At 41.1% G+C, this 17,871-nt stretch overlaps 1 protein-coding gene across 1 annotated transcript in view; it reads left to right on the forward strand.

Moving 5' to 3' along the window:
• EGFLAM (EGF like, fibronectin type III and laminin G domains) overlaps window positions 1-17,871 on the forward strand; it is a 77,686-nt gene that overhangs the window by 25,110 nt on the left and 34,705 nt on the right. The window contains exons 5-9 of the mRNA XM_064438636.1: window positions 1,598-1,715; window positions 1,977-2,112; window positions 8,469-8,635; window positions 16,451-16,566; window positions 16,810-17,146. Coding sequence (XP_064294706.1) covers window positions 1,598-1,715; window positions 1,977-2,112; window positions 8,469-8,635; window positions 16,451-16,566; window positions 16,810-17,146 — 874 coding nt within the window. The remainder of the gene's footprint in view (window positions 1-1,597; window positions 1,716-1,976; window positions 2,113-8,468; window positions 8,636-16,450; window positions 16,567-16,809; window positions 17,147-17,871) is intronic.

The raw sequence follows: 17,871 nt of genomic DNA on the forward strand, positions 1-17,871 counted from the left end.
TTCTCATAAGAATGAATGTAATAAAAAGGGATACCAGCAGGAGCAAATGGACACAGTTTAAATAGATGGAAAATATGTATGGCATGGAGGATGGAATGGCAGCAGCAGGATCTCAGTAGTGTCATTGGGAGAAAGCACTGGGTTTTCAGCCACTAGCTTTTCAGATCACATTTTGACAGAGCTATCACTTCAGCTATGAGACTGAAAGACCCAGATAAATCTTCCGGTGTGAGTGTTCTTGCAGCCTCTCTCTGGGCAGTTACTTGTCCAGCATTGACATTATCATTCAAGCAGATCAAGGGTGAATGATGGAAAAACAGGATAATGGTCAGGTGGACCATGTTAATAGGAAATCAGTGATGGAGCTCCAAAACCACAGCTAGAGAAATGACAGATGGCAGGGTGTTGCTGAACAATGTTATAGTAATAACATAATTTCCCCAAAGAACAGAGAGGGAGGTTTGTCCAAAAGACCGTCACAAGGAAATTTAGCAGTTAATAACATTTTGGGATTGCTTACTATTTTACTGCAACTGGAAATGCAGATTTAAAGTCTATTCCACATGAGGAGAAAGGAGATCTCTACGTTTTCACAAGCACTGTTTTTAATGTCATAGAATGAAAAAGGGAAGAAAAATCCCTGTAGAAGAGTTTTTTTATAAGTGCTTTTTTTCACAACAAAACAGTCTGTGGTGTAGAACCTGGTATTTCTGTTTACTTGTACATGCAGTCAAAATTTGTGAATCTGAGATTTGCGTCTCTCTACAGATAGGCTGCAGGTAAAGAATACTGAATTCCTATACATACATACACATGCTCTATTAAAGACCAGATCTGAATGTCTGAAGCTGATCCATGCTATGTGCACCAGCCAGTGATAAAATGTGACTTTTTGGTGACATTTGCTAATTTCTGGGAGATTCGAGCAGGATCCTTTGAACAGTATTCAGCAGTACAAGCTCTTCACATGGAGGTTAGCATCACCTCCTTTACAGTAGTTATACGTGGGTTAATCTTTCTGTGTTCATGACAGAAGGACAAATAAGGAAAATGCTCACTTCAGGTCAAGGCTGATAGCTAGGCTAGGAAAATTGTGAGAGGCAATGGGACTGGTCTCTGCTCCGTGAGAAATTAAAGACCATGAGTTCACACTGAAACAACTTGCTCCGTTCTCAGGAGCTTCTGTGGTCTCTGGATTTAAAAGAAAAACAAAAACTAAAAAAATAAAAAAAAGAAAGTGCACCAGACTGATACTGCACGCCAGCAATTGGCTCAAGGGAGGGAATAGTATGTGACTTTGACTTCACCAGCAAAAAAGGCGGACAGCGAATGCAAACAATCTGCAACCTTGTGAGTTATGCTGAGAAATGGGTCCAGGTCATCCCTGTGGATTCCCCTGGGGCAAAGCTGCAGCTTGAGAGGAAACACGTGGTGTTGTTTGTTGCTTCTGCGCTGGGCAGAGCTGGGGACGATCCTCCTAGGAGTTTACATGGAACATGGTGTGTAAGGTCCCCGAATCCCAGCTCATAGTGCCGTCCCCAGTTACATGGAAGAGATTGCACAATGTTGTTGTCTTGTCTTCTCTTGACTCTGGTAGGAGGTTGTTATCAGCGATCTAAAGCCAGGTACTCCACACCGCGTTAGTGTTGGAGCATACGGCTGGGCAGGGAAAGGACGACCCAGCATGCCCAGAGACGTGACAACCTTATCCCAAGGTAATGCTGCATACATGGCTTTCTGTTGCAAAAGTGGCAGGGTACATGTCTGTTACATGGCATGTCACTCACACCTAAATCTCTGTCATGTGCAGTATCATATTTTACTATTACCTTTCCACAAGTACGGGGTTTTAGAGGGGCAACAGGTAAAGGGAGAACCCTCTAAGTTTGATTCCTAAGTCTGTGGGTGTTGGGTTTAAGTGTGTGTTAGCCTGTCTGCTTCTCTGATGCTGTTCCTTTGCATTTCTTCTGGCTTAGATAAGTGCATGCCCCCTGAACCGCCCTCTCAGCCCCAGATCGTAGTGGTTTCTGACTCAGAAGTTGCGTTATCCTGGAAGCCCGGAGTGAGTGAAGGAAGTTCTCCCATCCAGTACTATATGGTGGAGTTTATCAGGCAAGTGTGCCAGTGGTGTCTGAAGTTCAGTGTTTGTGCACTACAGGGTTTTTACCTAAGCTGCTGTATATAGATTCTTCTCATGATTTGTTTACTTACTGTGTATAGAACAATTAGTTTTCCTCTCAATGTGTATTGAATTACCATAAAAATTTGAAGACAAAACCAGAACTAACCTAATTTATTATAAAATCACCAATAAGTTGTACCTTCTGACTGAAGAAAATAAGCTCTTATTTGATCTGTTCCCTCTAATAAAGGCCTGGGTGAATGAAGTTTTATGTTTCTTCTGTCATCAAATGCTGTTGAACCATGCTGAGAAAAGGGTCTGTGGTGGAGCAGTTCCCCTGAACAGGGGTACCCTGGGCTGCTATAGGAAACAATCCAGCAATTGCAAACTCACTATGTTGGGCAGTTTTATCTGACAAAATTCTTTTGGGTTTTGAGCTCGCAGGACTTCCTTTGTTAGCCTAATGCTAATTAAGTTTACATGAAATTTTAGCCTTTCTGTTTAGATCTTCTGCGGGGAGGTGGAGTGTGGGTGGTTCTTCTTCTTTTATGTTGAACTGTCTAAAATTTGCAGTAATAGAACTGAACTGTGAAAAGTTGCCAGTCAAGTTGCTTTTATAAGACACATGAAAGGTCAGGAGGAGGTGGTTGTATCTGCATACACAAACAAATATTTGTACCTTACTGTTCATATGCTTGTGTAAGATAATACCTGCATACAAAGCTGTTTATTTTCATGTACTTGTCCCTGTGTTTACACTTACAGTGGACGCAAAATTCAACCTTTGGAAGTTTAATCCTTTGGGTGAACACTTCATGACAGGTTTTAGTTGAGGTTCCTGGATAAGAAGAGAGAATTTCTTCTTTAACTACTTTGAGCCATAAAGGTCAAAAAAATTGTTCTTCAGAAAAGCACATTAATTTTTAAAAAAGAGCTGCTGTTGTTGAAACAGACAGAAAGAACTATTGGTTTTCAGTGCTCAAAGTATGGTTACAGTCTAGAAGATATTGATATAATGAAAATAATTCCCAGGCTGAAAGCCTGCTTGTGAACTTATGTTGCATTTTGTGTTTGAATCAAAATGCCCTAGATTTAGTGGGAAACCATCCAATGTTGATTGCACTGGGAGGCAGGACATGAGTGCTGAAGATATACCATGGCTATCTTGTAAACTCTGCTATAGCATTACCATACCATTTCTCCAATATCTATTTTTTAAACACAATCATTCTCTGAGCCCTTCTCTCTTCTCCCCATCTCTTCTCTCTCATTTCTTGGTGGATGGGTGAGGGATTTTTTTGGGTTCTGATTGACCGCACTTCTGTTGCCCTCGTGCCTGTGCTGGAAAGTGGAGCCTGCAGGTTTGTATACACCTTTTCATAGCACCAGGAGCCTGCTAATGGAAGAAGAAGCAGGCACCATCATCTCCATCTGACACACTGAAAGTGCACCCTTGAATGTTTTTGTTCAGCCAGAGAGTGGAAAGCTGCCTTCACTGTTTAAGTAGAAAGATGCGAGTAATTGAAATTTCAGCATTTCGTTGTTTTTAGACTTCAGGGAAGAATTTGCTAACAGCACAATGTTTTGATTACACTGTTTAGTTTGAGGTTTAAAGCTAAGCTTGATGTGTATTTGTTAATTTTGGGATTATGCTCTTGGAATCTTCATTATATATTTGGAGTAAGTTCAGTGAGCCATAAGCCCTAATGGCAGATAGAGGTAAAGATTTAACTTTAAGCCGCATTGTCTTTTGCTGCATATAGTTTTAGTTACTATAAAATGTATTAACATGAGTTAAAGCTGTTAAATTAGACTGAAATTAAACCAACGTAAAACTGAAACAAAACAGTGCAAGTAGATTTAGAATTATGTCCTCTTATGTCAAAAAAATACAATATTATCCTATGCCTTTGCAAAACTAATAACTTTCTTATGCAAATCAGTAATTTTTCTTGGGTGCAGCACAAAGCTCTAAAAACTATGACATTGTTTAAATCATTTCAGTCCCCTTAGAATGAACTTTTTGACTTCAACCCTTGAAAACCCATGCTAGAAGACTGGGATGAGGGAAAACCAACTCTCTTTATTTGCTCAACTGTGATATTGGGGATTAAAGCTTCATGAAAATTCAAAACATTAATTTTTTACATATACCAGAATCTAATCAGAACCAGAGCTAACCTGCAGTCTGTTTCTGCTCAGGGTCTGAATATGGGCCTTTATTTAGGCACTTGCATGGATTTGCTTTGGGACTTCTTGGTTTGCTGTAGGCTGTGGAGGGCTGCAGGCAGTTTCAGATGTAGGATGCGCTCAGGCTCTGCTCTGCTCTTGACCATAAGTGGATGCTAACAAGACTACAATCCCAACTTGGCTAAATGCTGAAAATCAGGAGGGCAAACGTAGGTCTTACTGCTCACTGCAGAGGTCATAGGGAATGTGTAAAAGAATGTGTTAAACCCAAAATAGGTAATGGAATACATGGAAGATTGCAGTATCAGTGTTAATAGTCTGTTGCTTGTGCTGAGAAATATTTTATGACAAACAGCGTTCTTATGAAAGCCCCCTAAGCAAGACCCTGGACTTAAACATACTAGTTTGGATGTTCTTCCTGAAGATACCAGAAAAAAAAAGTTATTCTCAACAATGTCTTCATATTTTTACTCAAATACTCCAAATACCTAAATTTTTAATCTGTTGAATGCCTATCCAATCTTCTAAACTTGGAGACTAATTTATCCAAATCTTTATAGTCAGCTAGCTTCTTCAGAACCACATGTGTTTCAGCAGCATATCACTTAAAAGGAGTAGGTCACTTTCTTTTCATCTCCTTGATACGTAGATGGACTCAGCACCTTTCAATATTAATCTTGACATAGAGGGGAAATTTTTCAATATCTCAGTAGTGACATGAAACTTCTGCTGCAATGAACTATATGGGTTCTACAGATAAAACTGGGGAGATTTATCAATATACAGATGTCAAGATGGAGCAGGTCCAGCACAGTGTCCTGAGCATGTTTCTTGATTAGTTTGAACCTTCCTCCTAAAAAAAAATCTACCCCTGAATCCATTCCATATTGAACTAGCTGTGCCTGGTGCTGCAGTGAACTGGGCAGTTGTATTTGCTTTCATTTGCAAAGAACCCAAAACAACAGATCTGACCATGGAGACACCTCCTAATGCCCAGCAAAAATACCTTTAATGCTGCTTTCTTGATTAATGCATGAAACAGATCTGTCTGCTTCAATATTTACCTCACTATTTGTGTGGGTTAAATCTTTGAAAAGGTAGTTAACTAAGAAAGAGGACTGGAAGATGTAGAAATCAGGGAGGAAATTCTTAGCAATGTTAGACAGCATCAGAGTAATATTTAACAAAAGAATGAAGTTAGAAAATTGTCTACTTTTCCTTTCCTCAGAGTTGAACTGGCATATTGGTTGATATATTTTGTAGGAAGCGTCCAAATAAAGCTAAATAATAATAATTACTAAAAATAATATCTTATAGTGTGTTATTTTCTGCATTGAGTATTTTCCATAGCAAATAAAAGTGTATAGTACTTGTCACCATATTTATTATTTGTAGGAATACTAAAAAAAATATTGGTAGAGCTGAATTTGCCACTTGGGATGAGTACAAACATGGCACAAAAGAAGAATCAAAAACCATATTAAAAATGGATTGCTAGCAGGTGCTTCACCCTGTTAAATCATTTCCAGGTGATTTTAAGAGAAAGGTCAAGTGAGTATAAAATTGCTGTTTTCCATATCAGAAAAATTTCCTTTCCTAAATTGAGTCAGTCCCCAGGTTACAATATAAAGCAAGGATCTACACGTTTTGGGTACATTTGGGGCAGAATTCTGCCCTCATTTTTTATCTGTCCAGTCCTATTAACTTTACCCGTATCTTTATTATATTAAAAACACTCTGAATTTGTCACTGACCAGATTCTTACTGCATGGCCTTTCTGTGTTGGAGATGCACAGCTGTAACTTCAAGAGCAGAAAATGCCCATGGAAGTTGTGTGACTTCTCTACGCGCAGATACATAATTTGGAGCAGCCCTGTGAGGTCCTGGCTGGAGACAGAGAGATCTGTGCTAGTCCACAGAATGTAGCTCTGCAGAAAGATGGAAAAAAAATGCCATTAAAATGAGCCCTTCTGGTGTAAAAGTTGACGCAAACTGAAATTTGATGCAAAAAGGACCATGGAGACAGTTTTCAACACAGTGTTCCCAGCTTAGAAAACACAGGAGCTGGCTGGCCCTGGACACTGTCACCAGCTGAGTTTATTGTGCTCTTCCCCCATCTGTTTGCCATTTTTTCATCTTGTACTGATTTGTTCAACAGGGAATGTTCTGGAGAAATAGCAAAGGTCGAGTGATAAATGTCGCTCTTTCCCTCTCCTTCAGCTGCAGATGCTTACTTGTTTGCAGGCATTTCCTTTATTATTCACTTCTGTAGAAGGAAGTCTTATGAGAGACAGTCAGTGAAGTAGAAGGCTAGCCTATGGTTTCTGTTATCTCCTGAATCTTCGTAGAGTGCAACACGTCCTTCATGTCCCTTCCTCAGAAGCATGTGTTTCCATTCAGGCACAGACATTGTCAGGGTCTGTTGCAAAGAGACTCTGAGGCAGCTCTTGAGCTAGCAGGAATGACTTCGACTGGAATTAGAGCCAAAAAAAGATGTGTACAAAAAAATTGAAAACACTACTAAGCAAACATGTGGAAGGAAGCAATGTTAACAGCTTTCATTTGGAAAGCACTGCATTTTCATTTTGGCCTGGGCTCAGAGAAGGAAGACAATGAAAAAGTAGCCAAAATAAATGCCCTCTTGTCTACCAGGAAATGGTGGAGGAGAGTAACTTAAGATGGTCTGTTTAGCTGTCATTACGTCTTGTGCATTTGTCTGATTTTATTTTTATTTTTAGCAAGACAATGAAATATTTGCGCCTTGCGTGCCATTGCGCACAGGAGCCAGGCAGCTGCTGCTTTGTCATTGCATTGGCCCTGGTGGCACAGAACAATGAAACCTCAGTGATCAATAAATCTTGTATTGACTGGTAAAAGAAAACATACATTAACTTTGGCATTTCCTTCCAGCTGCAAATAAACCAATACAAAATTCCTGCCTTCTGCTATAATTTTCATTGAAGACTGTTAGAGACATTTGCAGCTAGTCCTATATAAACATTGGTAGATTCAGGGAGCACATGGAGGTTATTTCCTGTAATAAATATCACAAAGACATCTTAGAAAAGGATACTGGGATAATTTTCTCTGAAAGTAATATCTGTCCCTATTTTACTCTCATAGGCTTCAGTTTGAATATTTTGGGTGGCCTAGACTTAATGTTTACATTTTTTTCTGTTGTATTTTGTTTGTGTTTGTTTACTTTCTCATTCTGTTCTCTCTTTAATAAGGAGCCACTTTTAGAGAGAGTAGAAATTGTGTGAAAGCATCAGAATACCCTCTCAAAGCAGTTGAAGTAGCCTTTCTCTTTCTGATGTTCCTCTGCATATGAACTTAAACATTTGAGACCAAACTGCCATGTGAATGGTTGTACTCTCTGGAGATGGATTGTAACAGCACTTAGAGCAAGCATTTATTGGCAGTTGGCTTTCAGTATGAATCAGAAGTTAACCAGGCATTTTCCAAAAGCAGACGTGGGAATTGTGTGGCAAAATCCACATACCTAGATCAGGTTCTCTGCATTATTGTTTTGGGATTTTTTTGTTTTGTTTTGTGGTGTTTTTTTGTTTTGTTTTGTTTTTGTTTTGTGTTTTTTGGTTTTTTTTTTTCTGAAGAGGAGACTTTGGATCCAGATTTTCCAGTGTGGGTGGATTAACCTGATTGCCTGGGAGATCATATGTTAGACTCTCATCCTGCTAATGCTTGTATATGTTTGAAGGGACTTAGTGGCATTGGAGCACAAACTCTTAGAAGGAAATCAGGATCTTTACCTCTGTTGTGAAGTATTGCGTATACAGCCAAATGGGAGATTGGGAACTTCTAGTAATATACTTTCACTTGCAACCTTTGCAATCCAGATCGATGAAATCAGATAAACAGAAATTGATTTATCAAACTTTCCTCTAAACAGCCTCATTGGCTTTGTAAACAAAAACTGAGTATTGGTTTTGTATCACTGTATAGTTTTGATATCATAGGCTTTGCAGCTTAGTAACGATTGCACAGTCTGGCCCCTTAAGAGTGAAGGATTTCAGTGATGATTTAGCAGGCTTATATCTCATTTATTTTGTGTATTTACCAGGAAAGTTTAAAGGCAAGTTATTTATAAAGCCAGCTTTAATTATTTATGATCTTGGCTTTTTTTTTGGTCCTGAAGGCCAGACCTTGACAGCAATTGGACGGTAATAAGAGAGCAGATCCAGATGGAATCCATGGTTCTCAAGGGACTTCTCTCAAATACCAAGTATCAGTTTGCTGTCCGAGCAGCAAACTCCTATGGATCCAGCCCTGCCAGTGCACCGAGCGACATCATCCGAACATTCAGTGAGTAGAACCACATTTTTGTAATTAAAGCTATACAAAAATAAAGTATATCTATAAATAAAGGGTATCTGGCATAGCCTGTGGAGAGCTGCTGGTGGAAAGAGTCACTCTGCAAGCACAGGCACCCCTGGTCTGGCACCTCTTGGTCCTATCTGAGGAGCTTGCAACATCCTGTGAAAGTCAAGCCACAAGCAAAGATTTGAAAAGCTCCAGGCAGAAGTGGTCTCATACCATTTCTCTGCTCAGGAGGTCCTTGCCAGATATTTTTGATTTCTACTTACTGACTTTTGTGCTGGCTTCATGCAGAACTGATAAGTGAATATCATGGGGAGAAATGAGAGGGACAAGTCTACTCTTCATCTTTGTTTTCTGTTATTTGAAACTGAACTGTATATATCACATTTATAATTTAAACAACTTGCAAAGACCAAAGCAGATCTATGCTGTTTTCTGAGGAGTAAGGCTTTTAAACTATTAATCATGAAAAATAATGATATAAACAAGTAAGCATCCCTTTTTTGATCTGAAGCTGCATAGCAAAAGTATTAGTTGAAGATGCATTTGAACATACTTGAATAATCACAACTTGTCAACAATTGTATTCACATTTGTGTAGCGAGGCAGGCCATTCACGTTGCAATAAGGGGTAGGTCCTGTGCACATCTCCTGATGGCCTTTCTTGGGATATAATCTGCTGTCAGTGCTAGTGTCTCTGTGGTCTGACTTTGAGGTGCTGTTACTCATCATCACCCCCAAAGTCATAGCTATATATGAGAATCCCAACCAAGCTGACACAGAACATGTTATGAATTGTACAAATCACATTTCTTGAACAACAAAACCCCAGTGTCACAAAAATAGTGGGTGCAGGAAGCACAGCCAAGGCTGGTAGGGTATGGGGACTAACTGAGCTATATTTTTAATGAGCCAAACTTTTTATTAGGTTTAAAAGGTTTCAGTACTTCTAAGTTCCAGTTTTGAAGGCATTTCTAGGGGACAGAGTACCACACAAGAAAATGCCTGGATAGAATTTCAGCAGATTGATGAACTATAAAAAACTGCAACAAAACTGACTTTCTTCTCTCACCTACACAATCAATTGAAAATCATCTTTAATTAACTGCTAGAAAATGAGCAGCAGATGTTCAGGTTGGACTGTGAGCTCTGCAAGAAGAATTTGCATGGTGCAGAAAAGTGGACCACATCCTTAGTGATCTACCAGTTTAGCCTGCTAAGGATTTATTTCTAAATCGCCTCACTATCTTGGAATCCCTTGTTTTTATTGACACTTATATGGCAGTTTCCATTCTTTTTTCCCCACTGTCATAAATTCAATCCCTTGAACAGTTTGCATGAAGTTTGTTATTGCTGCTGAACTTGTAAGTTTCAGTCTGAAGCAAATGTTTGTGAAAACCAGGAAGGTGCAGCATGGTCTGGGGTTCCTTGGCCCCTGGATCCTCTAGGGTCCGCTCCTGCTGCCTCAGGCATGCTTGTGTTCTCGGTATCCTGTTTATCTTCAGATGAGAGTGGCTGTATTCTTTGGTCAGGAAAGATGAAGTGTTTAGCTCACGCTGACACTAGAGTGGAGTGGCCTTCATGCTGCACTTATTACTGTGGTACTCTAGGAAAGGAACTTTGCCTTCAGAAACCACCTGTTCTGCAGAGACCTGACAAGATGGCTCTAAAACGTGGATTTTTGTTATCGAGCTTGGAATCAAATTCACAGCCAGTGTATATAAACACTGATTTATGGACAGGTTTGTAGGGTCCCTGAGCTTGACTCTGTGCCTGGACCAGATCTGAAAAGTGAATGCATTATGCATTTTGTACTGCTCTCTGAAAAGGCTCAAAAACTGTGCTAGTCCATGGTAGGCGTGTGGGTGCTGCTGTGGCTAAGAGGTTGGTCTCCCTGCACCAAGGGACTGGCAGTGCTTGGGGGAGACCCTTAGGAGTGGGCAGAACTCTCATGGCCTAGGGCCATGTCAAGTCTGTGATGTGCTCTAGCCCTGCACCGGATCACTTTTCCTTAGGGCTACTTTAGCAAACTCTGGGTCCTTTGGCAAATGCAAATGTGATTCCATTGCCTGTCTGCTGTTAGTTACCAGGGTGGATTTTGCAAATAGACTTAAAAACTACACATAACCACTATCCAAGAAAGTCTGTGTTATCTTGTGAATACCTGTCGTCGTAACAACCAGCTTTTAGCAGAGCAAGGAGTGGTGTTCAAACGCAGCAAAGGATGTGTGTCTTTAGAAATAAGTTCTGTGGATTTCTGGAAGCAGGAGTATAATGGAGTATAGCAGCTCTCCCTTGGCTTTATTGGTGACATCTGTGTAAGAAACTAGTTTGATGTTAACCAGATACATAAGTACATTGTGTATTAGTAGAACAGCTAAGCTTCTGTTGTGAAAAAAATTGCTTGAATAAAGCCGTGCATAGCCTGGACATTTAGTTTTCCCCAAAACACTAAAAACCCCTGAAGAGAGATTTAAACCATTGATAAGTTTGATGTAACAACAACAACAAAAACCCATGCTAAGCTTAAAGGCAACCAAGTAAAACTTACTCCTAGTTCACATTATGTATCAGCAGGCACCTTCCCCCTTCTAGTAGCCAGAAAGCCAATGGTTACCTTCCTTGGCTCAGTTAATCATTCACTTCAGTTGCTCAGACATAGACATTGGGTGGATTTGAGGTCCTCTATGTCCTGTGGTTTCCAGCTGTCACTGCAGGAGGACGTGTTCCTCCCATACATCTCCCAGACACTTGAGAGTCCTCTCGGGATATCTCAGGTACTGTAATGCATCTCAGATGGCACCAGATGCCTGAATCTCTCTAAGTGCCAGCAGATACCTCTTAGTCACCTATGGTTGCTGTAAGGGTGTCAGGCCGTTGGCATACCTGAAAATGATGCATCTTTGCTCTTCGGTGTGTGCATCATAGGAATTATTACCTTCATTATTAAACTGGTACCTCCTCCCATGTAAACAGTGAAACACGTCACAAACATTTGATGCTATTTTCTGAGTGCCTGTGTAGTCCTCAGAAATATGTGAAATATCTTAGGAAGCTGGCAGAAGTCCATACAATATCTGGTTCCGTTGCGTTACACTTAGTCCACATAGTGCTGGCACTAAGGTCCTTAGTGTGTTTGGATTTTAAAAATTTGTAGCTTTACGCTTGTATATCTTGGATTTTTGTGCTTGTTTTGAAATAATTAGTACTTTTCTGATGCTTATTTTAACTGAAGGACAATTTCACAGCATTAGCTCAAATGCAGTGGACCTTTAGGGTCCGTGATGCATTGTGTACATCTGTTGCAGCTCTTCTAGTCAGGCTGAGACAGAGACGAGTCCTACAGGCACTGAGTCCATGCTACTTGGGGATGTTTTCTGCCGGGATTTATCTCATTCTCAGTGTAATTCTCTTATTTTGGTTTTAAAAGGTGGCAGGCTTTGCTGTATTCTTGACTGGATTGTTTCAGGTCAGCATAGGAAACTGTTGTCTTTGTTTGCTAAAATGTTCCTCTGAAGGGTTGCTGACTGTATCACCTAATGTGACAGACCTCCTGAGGCCTGTGCAAGTAGAACCTGTGACTTTGATTATAAGCCGTTACCCTCTTACCTAGTAACAAATGCATGTTTGGTTTATGTTTTTTGCTCCATTTGCTCCATTGCTCCATTTTCTGGGAGGAAAGAGAGGGCAAGTTGCCCCAGAGGTTGTAACTTATTTGTGATTTTGTTTAATTTTTTTTTCTAGAGGGAAATGATGAAATAAATCAAGTCACGTTGCCTTTCTTAATTACAGATGCAGGTTGCATGGTGGTTGTTTTGGTATATCAACTCTTTCAATGTGTCATGGACAATTTACTTGAAAAAAAGATTTCACATATCAAGTTTAGTAACAACAAAATAAACTGTCGTAAAAAATCAAACAAAGTGTCATCACCTGCGTTGCTTAAATACCCTTCATTGCCTGGGGAAGCAGATGGGGTTTGCGCTGTGCCTGGAAGGTCACCAGCCTTGGGCTTTGCCAGACCAACAGAGGAAGCACCTTCTGTTAAAAACACCCTCCTGTTTGCCTCCACAGCAAATGTGACAGAAGTGGCTGCTTAATCTGGGTACACCCCTTCCTCTGGTCCTAGCCATCATGGCCTGGCTCATACTGAGCAAGACATTGGCAGAGGTGCTTAAATATTTTGCACAGTGCGTGAATGTGTCTGCTGAGGCTCAGGCACAGGAAAAGGGCAGTCCCTTGGGCCCGAACCTTGATGTAAATGATGTTGGTGTGTCTTGGAGATAGCTAATAGAGAAGATTTTCCACAGAACTGTTTTCCACAGATCTCCAAAAGCTTTACAAAGGAAGCGTTTATATTTATACAGAAAGGGACAAAAAGAACGAGACAGGCCAAGCAATACGCAGTGCCTCACTGTGAGTCACTGACAAGAATAAAACTCAGAATAAAATTCCCCTGATTTATTTTGGACCTGTGAGGGGTTCTGCATGAATGCATTCAGTCTGTTAATACTTCCACGCAATCTGCCTGCATTGCAGTGCCCTGTGGTCTACATCCTATGGTCTCTCGTGTCTCCTGATCAGTATGCTGGTGGCCACCTAATCAACAAAACAAAAGTTTGTGTGGCTTTCTGTTTGTTTTGATAAAGATTTCTTTGGTATAACTTAATCCCTCATTATTTGGAAAGAAGCTGTCTAAGGTTCATGACCCCCCACAGGTTTTACAATTAATTATACAACAGGATTATAAGATCTGGTAAGGGATCTTAAACAGGCTTCATCTCCTTGTACACTGAAACATTGATTTAATTAAATATAGCATGTTTATGATCTCTGTAGTCATTGTTTTGGTATTTGCAGAGTACCACTTCACTTAATTGTCCCTTATGAGATGAGCTCTCCACCAAAGCTACACAGTGCTCTTAAGAGATGGGGTCACATGGGAGTTTCTCTACAAAATGTCCTGTTAGCTTCTGCGCTTTCTGTTTTGCAGTTTTGTTGCATCACATCACAAGTAGGTATCGTGTCACATCCAGTGAGCAAACACCAAATGTAAGGCAGAGCAAGGTGACTGAGAAGCCAATGAGCTGTTAGACGGTCTCATCATTTGTGTGTGTACTCACCTGTATAAATTCAGACATTCAAGAGGTTGGGGCCAGACTCTTCTCAGTGGTGCCCAGTGACAGGACCAGGGGCAATGGGCACAAGTTGGAACACAGGAAGTTCCAGCTAAACATGAGAAAAAACTCCTTTCCTGTGCGGGTGTCAGAGCAGTGGCACAGGCTGCCCAGCGAGGCTGTGGAGTCCCTTCCCTGGAGACATTCAAACCCCGCCTGGACACAGTCCTGTGCCCCCTGCTCTGGGTGTGCCTGCTCAAGGACAGGGGTTGGACAAGATGATCTCCAGAGGTCCCTTCCAACCCCTGCCATTCTGTGATTCTGTGAAAACTGCTGTATCTGCTGGGAGCTGAGTTAGTGCTTTACTCTGCTTTGCTCATGTAATTTCTGTTAAACTGCAAGTCACATTTATAATGTTTATGTTTGAGGTTTTGCACACTGAAATTCTTTTGTAGAAATGCATGTCTTATAAAATCACTGTTGCCAAAGAAGATTCTGGTGCAGTGATGGATGGAAGAAGTCAACCTTGCAGTTGGACTAGATCTTGTATGTCCCTTCCAACTGTTTATTCTATTCTATTCTATTCTATTCTATTCTATTCTATTCTATTCTATTCTATTCTATTCTATTCTATTCTATTCTATTCTATTCTATTCTATTCTATTCTATTCTATTCTATTCTATTCTATTCTATTCTTTCTACCTGGAGTAAAATTGTCCTGTGATGGTGATTAACCTGAGTAACTATACAAGTGCACACTAGGAGTAAGAGGTTTTGCCCACATTTTGGTAACACCTGTTGTTTTCCATAATTAATGCAGGACTGGGACCAGTTCATAAACATGCAGTCTGTTTCTCCAGTAGTAATCCTTTGCCTGTGCATTCACAGTCACCAGCAGAAATAATCTGGACATAGTTTGTCCAGTTGGTCTCATCTCATTACCAGTCATAAAGCTATGAGTTCTCTGCTTAGCTCAGCTAATAGAACTCTGGCCTGAATAATTCTGTTTAATATACAGTTATATTGTGTTATTTACAGATTATTAGGTATACATGCTAGAGTGCAAAGGTTTATACACACTCTCTCCTGGCCTAGCATGTTGTTTTGGTTGCAAGTGTGTATGCCTCATTACCTCTACTCATTTGCCTCTGATTTTTCTGTATGCTGATGTAACAGGTAAAGCCCCTTGATAAGCAACTCCCACAGACTGTATGGTGGGCAGCCAATCAGCCAGTCAGGGCACGCGTTCCTATCTGGTGCACACATACTTGATTTCGTAACTGTCTGCCAGGATTTCTGGGTTGCAGTCATGTCAAAGGAAGAGGGAGTACAATAAGATTTAGACAAGTGCTCTCCTGCCTGTATCAGGTCAGTGAGATATTTTTCCTTTATTCTCCACTGAGGTGGGACATGGCTGACCCCACTTAGACTGGCTCAAACAGCCCGATAGCACTGTGCCTATGCTGCTCCCTCTGAAAGTCTGCTGAGCCTCGTTAGCTTTCACTGGCTCCATTGGGTTGTTTAGCGGTGGTAGTGAAGCTCTCACTACCATCAAGTGGCTTTTTCTGCATTGTCAGGTCTCCTTACCACAGAAAGCCACTGCCCAGCAAGACTCTGCGTCCCTGCATGTTGCAATGTGAAGGACCTGCTAACCCACGAGAAAATGTGGACAGCTTGTGGTTGCTAAAATAAACAAGCACACATGGTCAGCTGGTACAGAGGCTTTGTAAAGCAAGAATTACCTATACTGTTTTCAAGTGACTGCAAAATATTTATTGAAAAGGTAAAGGTATGAAGTCAGTTGTTTTAATGGTTATCAAATGTTTGTATTTTCTTAACCTTGCTGAAATGACAAGTAACGATAGTGATGGTGTTGCCTGTGGTATCTTTCTTCATGACTTCTGGCAAATTTTAATAGCTAAAAAGCATAAATCATTGTTGAAGCAGAATTTGCTATGCAAAGTGCAGAAAAGCACAGATATTTCCTATGAGGATCCTCTTACTCTTTAAACTGGCTGTTCCCAGCCTGGAGTCCTTCACAGCACAGTTCAGTGCTCCAGGGAGAGGCAGGGGCAGATTATGCAGAAGAAAAACACATGGTGTTTGTGTATGTTTCTTTATTCAATATTCTAAATTATATTTTTAAAAATATCCTAAAAATACACTTAGTATGCTAATTTTAGGAGCATTGGAACAGTGGAGGTAGATAAAGTCCTAAGCGGAGCATGCCAGAAAAGCTCTCGCTAGATGCGTCCCTTTTACTGTTCTAGTTATTTGGTCTCCAGGAGGGCAGATATGGCACTGTATATTTATAAAAGGGAAAAGTTTGATCTAAAAACAATACAGTTATTAAAACATTGTCCATGCCAAAAAACTTCAGAGCTGTTCTCCTGAAAGAATGATAGATAAAAGTCAGTTTGCAGTGGGAGAACTGAGCTTTCCCTGCTCTGTTTGGGAATCGCAAGAAGTGACTTAATGAAGGTTTTCACTTTGTTTTAAGTTGCATGTGTATCACTTGGACAGTGTCTCCCATCTTCAGGCTGACACTTGCATTGTCAGCACAGGATGAACATTAACACCATTTCAGATTTCAGTGTGGTGAATCAGAGGGTAGTAAGATCTCAGTTGCTGTGTGTAGAGAAAAAAATACATGAACTGAATATGCCAGTTGTGTCTTTTTAGGCTCTGAGGAGTTAGGAAGTGGAAGCTATGGGCATCGGTATATCACAGACACAGTGACTGGTGATGATGATGGATTTGATATTGATGACTCAGACTACGACATTTACATAGAAGAGGTAAATATCAAGATTCCACCTCTGCGTTTCTGTTTGCTTTATAGTCTCAATACTTCATAGTGTTTGATCTTCTCAGGAAGTTTAATATCTGATATTATATTCTCAGATATAATAAAGTGGTTGTTTCTTTTTTTCAGTGAGGATGAATTTGTTACCTCAGATCTGTATCTTGGAAGGTATTAATTTATTTTTCATGCAGCATTTTAGGTTTTACCGAATTCATGTTTCTTTATTTCCTTTCAGCTCAGACCGCTTCCTGCTATCAAAGGGGGCAACAGAAAATTTCTGGTTGAAACTAAGGTCACACCAGAGTCTAGTTCCAGGCTCCTGTCACGGATCCTTACAACCACTTCTGAACCTACTACTTCCACTCTTACCACCACACGGCCGTCAACCACAGTGAGGGCGACTATGGCTCGGGCAGTGAGGAGGGGAGGCCTGTCTTCTGCAGCACGCCTCTTTGATCTCTCCTGTGATGAGGCCATCTGTTCTGCAGACAGCTTTTGTGTCAATGACTATGACCGGGGCGGCTCGCGCTGCCACTGCAACTTGGGAAAAGGAGGAGAGACATGTGCGGAAGGTAGGTTTGTGCATGCCCACTGCTGCCGCCATCTGTTTGTCTGGGGCAAGGAGCTGCTTCACAGTAAACCGAAGTGTGCTTTGGGAATAGCTGGCTGGGCTTAATGGATCCCTGAGGACAGCAGCAGCTTCCACATCCCAGTTCAGACATTGGCCCTTTTGCTTCTCTTTCCTCAGCTAGATTTGAAGAAGTTATTCTTTGATGAAGCTGAATGCAGACCCCATATGAAGATGCACAGGGAAGGTTAATTCTCCTTCCCCTACCTAGGAGTGAGATGGTGGTGGAGCCAGGCATGTTGGTAGGCACCCAGGCCTGACATCATCCAGCTATGGCATCCACAGCTTCCAGCAGGGACATTCAACCAGCTTTTGATCCTTGCCTTTTGCCTGCAGCTGAATCCCTGAATGATCCACATTTTCAGCATTGTTCATTGGATGATGCTGACCCTGCAGGGATGTCAGACCGACCCCCATTTTAAAATCATCTCTAGAGGAGTCTTTCCCCATGGTCTGCAAGGCAGAAGTGCTGGAGTGGTAGCCCCAGCACTTGTGTTAGGCAGCCTGGGAAAAGGGAGAAGCAAAACCCACTCCCCAGATTAGAAAGCATGACCTGAAGCCTGAGTCAATGTCCTGTCTCAGTCAGGACTTGCCACACATCCTCTCACCTCTCTGCAGGGCATCTCAGTCAGGGCAAGAGCTTGCTGAGCTGAAGGAGGCCATCCTTCT

Source organism: Phalacrocorax carbo, chromosome Z (genome assembly GCF_963921805.1).
Source record: "Phalacrocorax carbo chromosome Z, bPhaCar2.1, whole genome shotgun sequence".
Taxonomy (NCBI): Eukaryota; Metazoa; Chordata; class Aves; order Suliformes; family Phalacrocoracidae; genus Phalacrocorax; species Phalacrocorax carbo.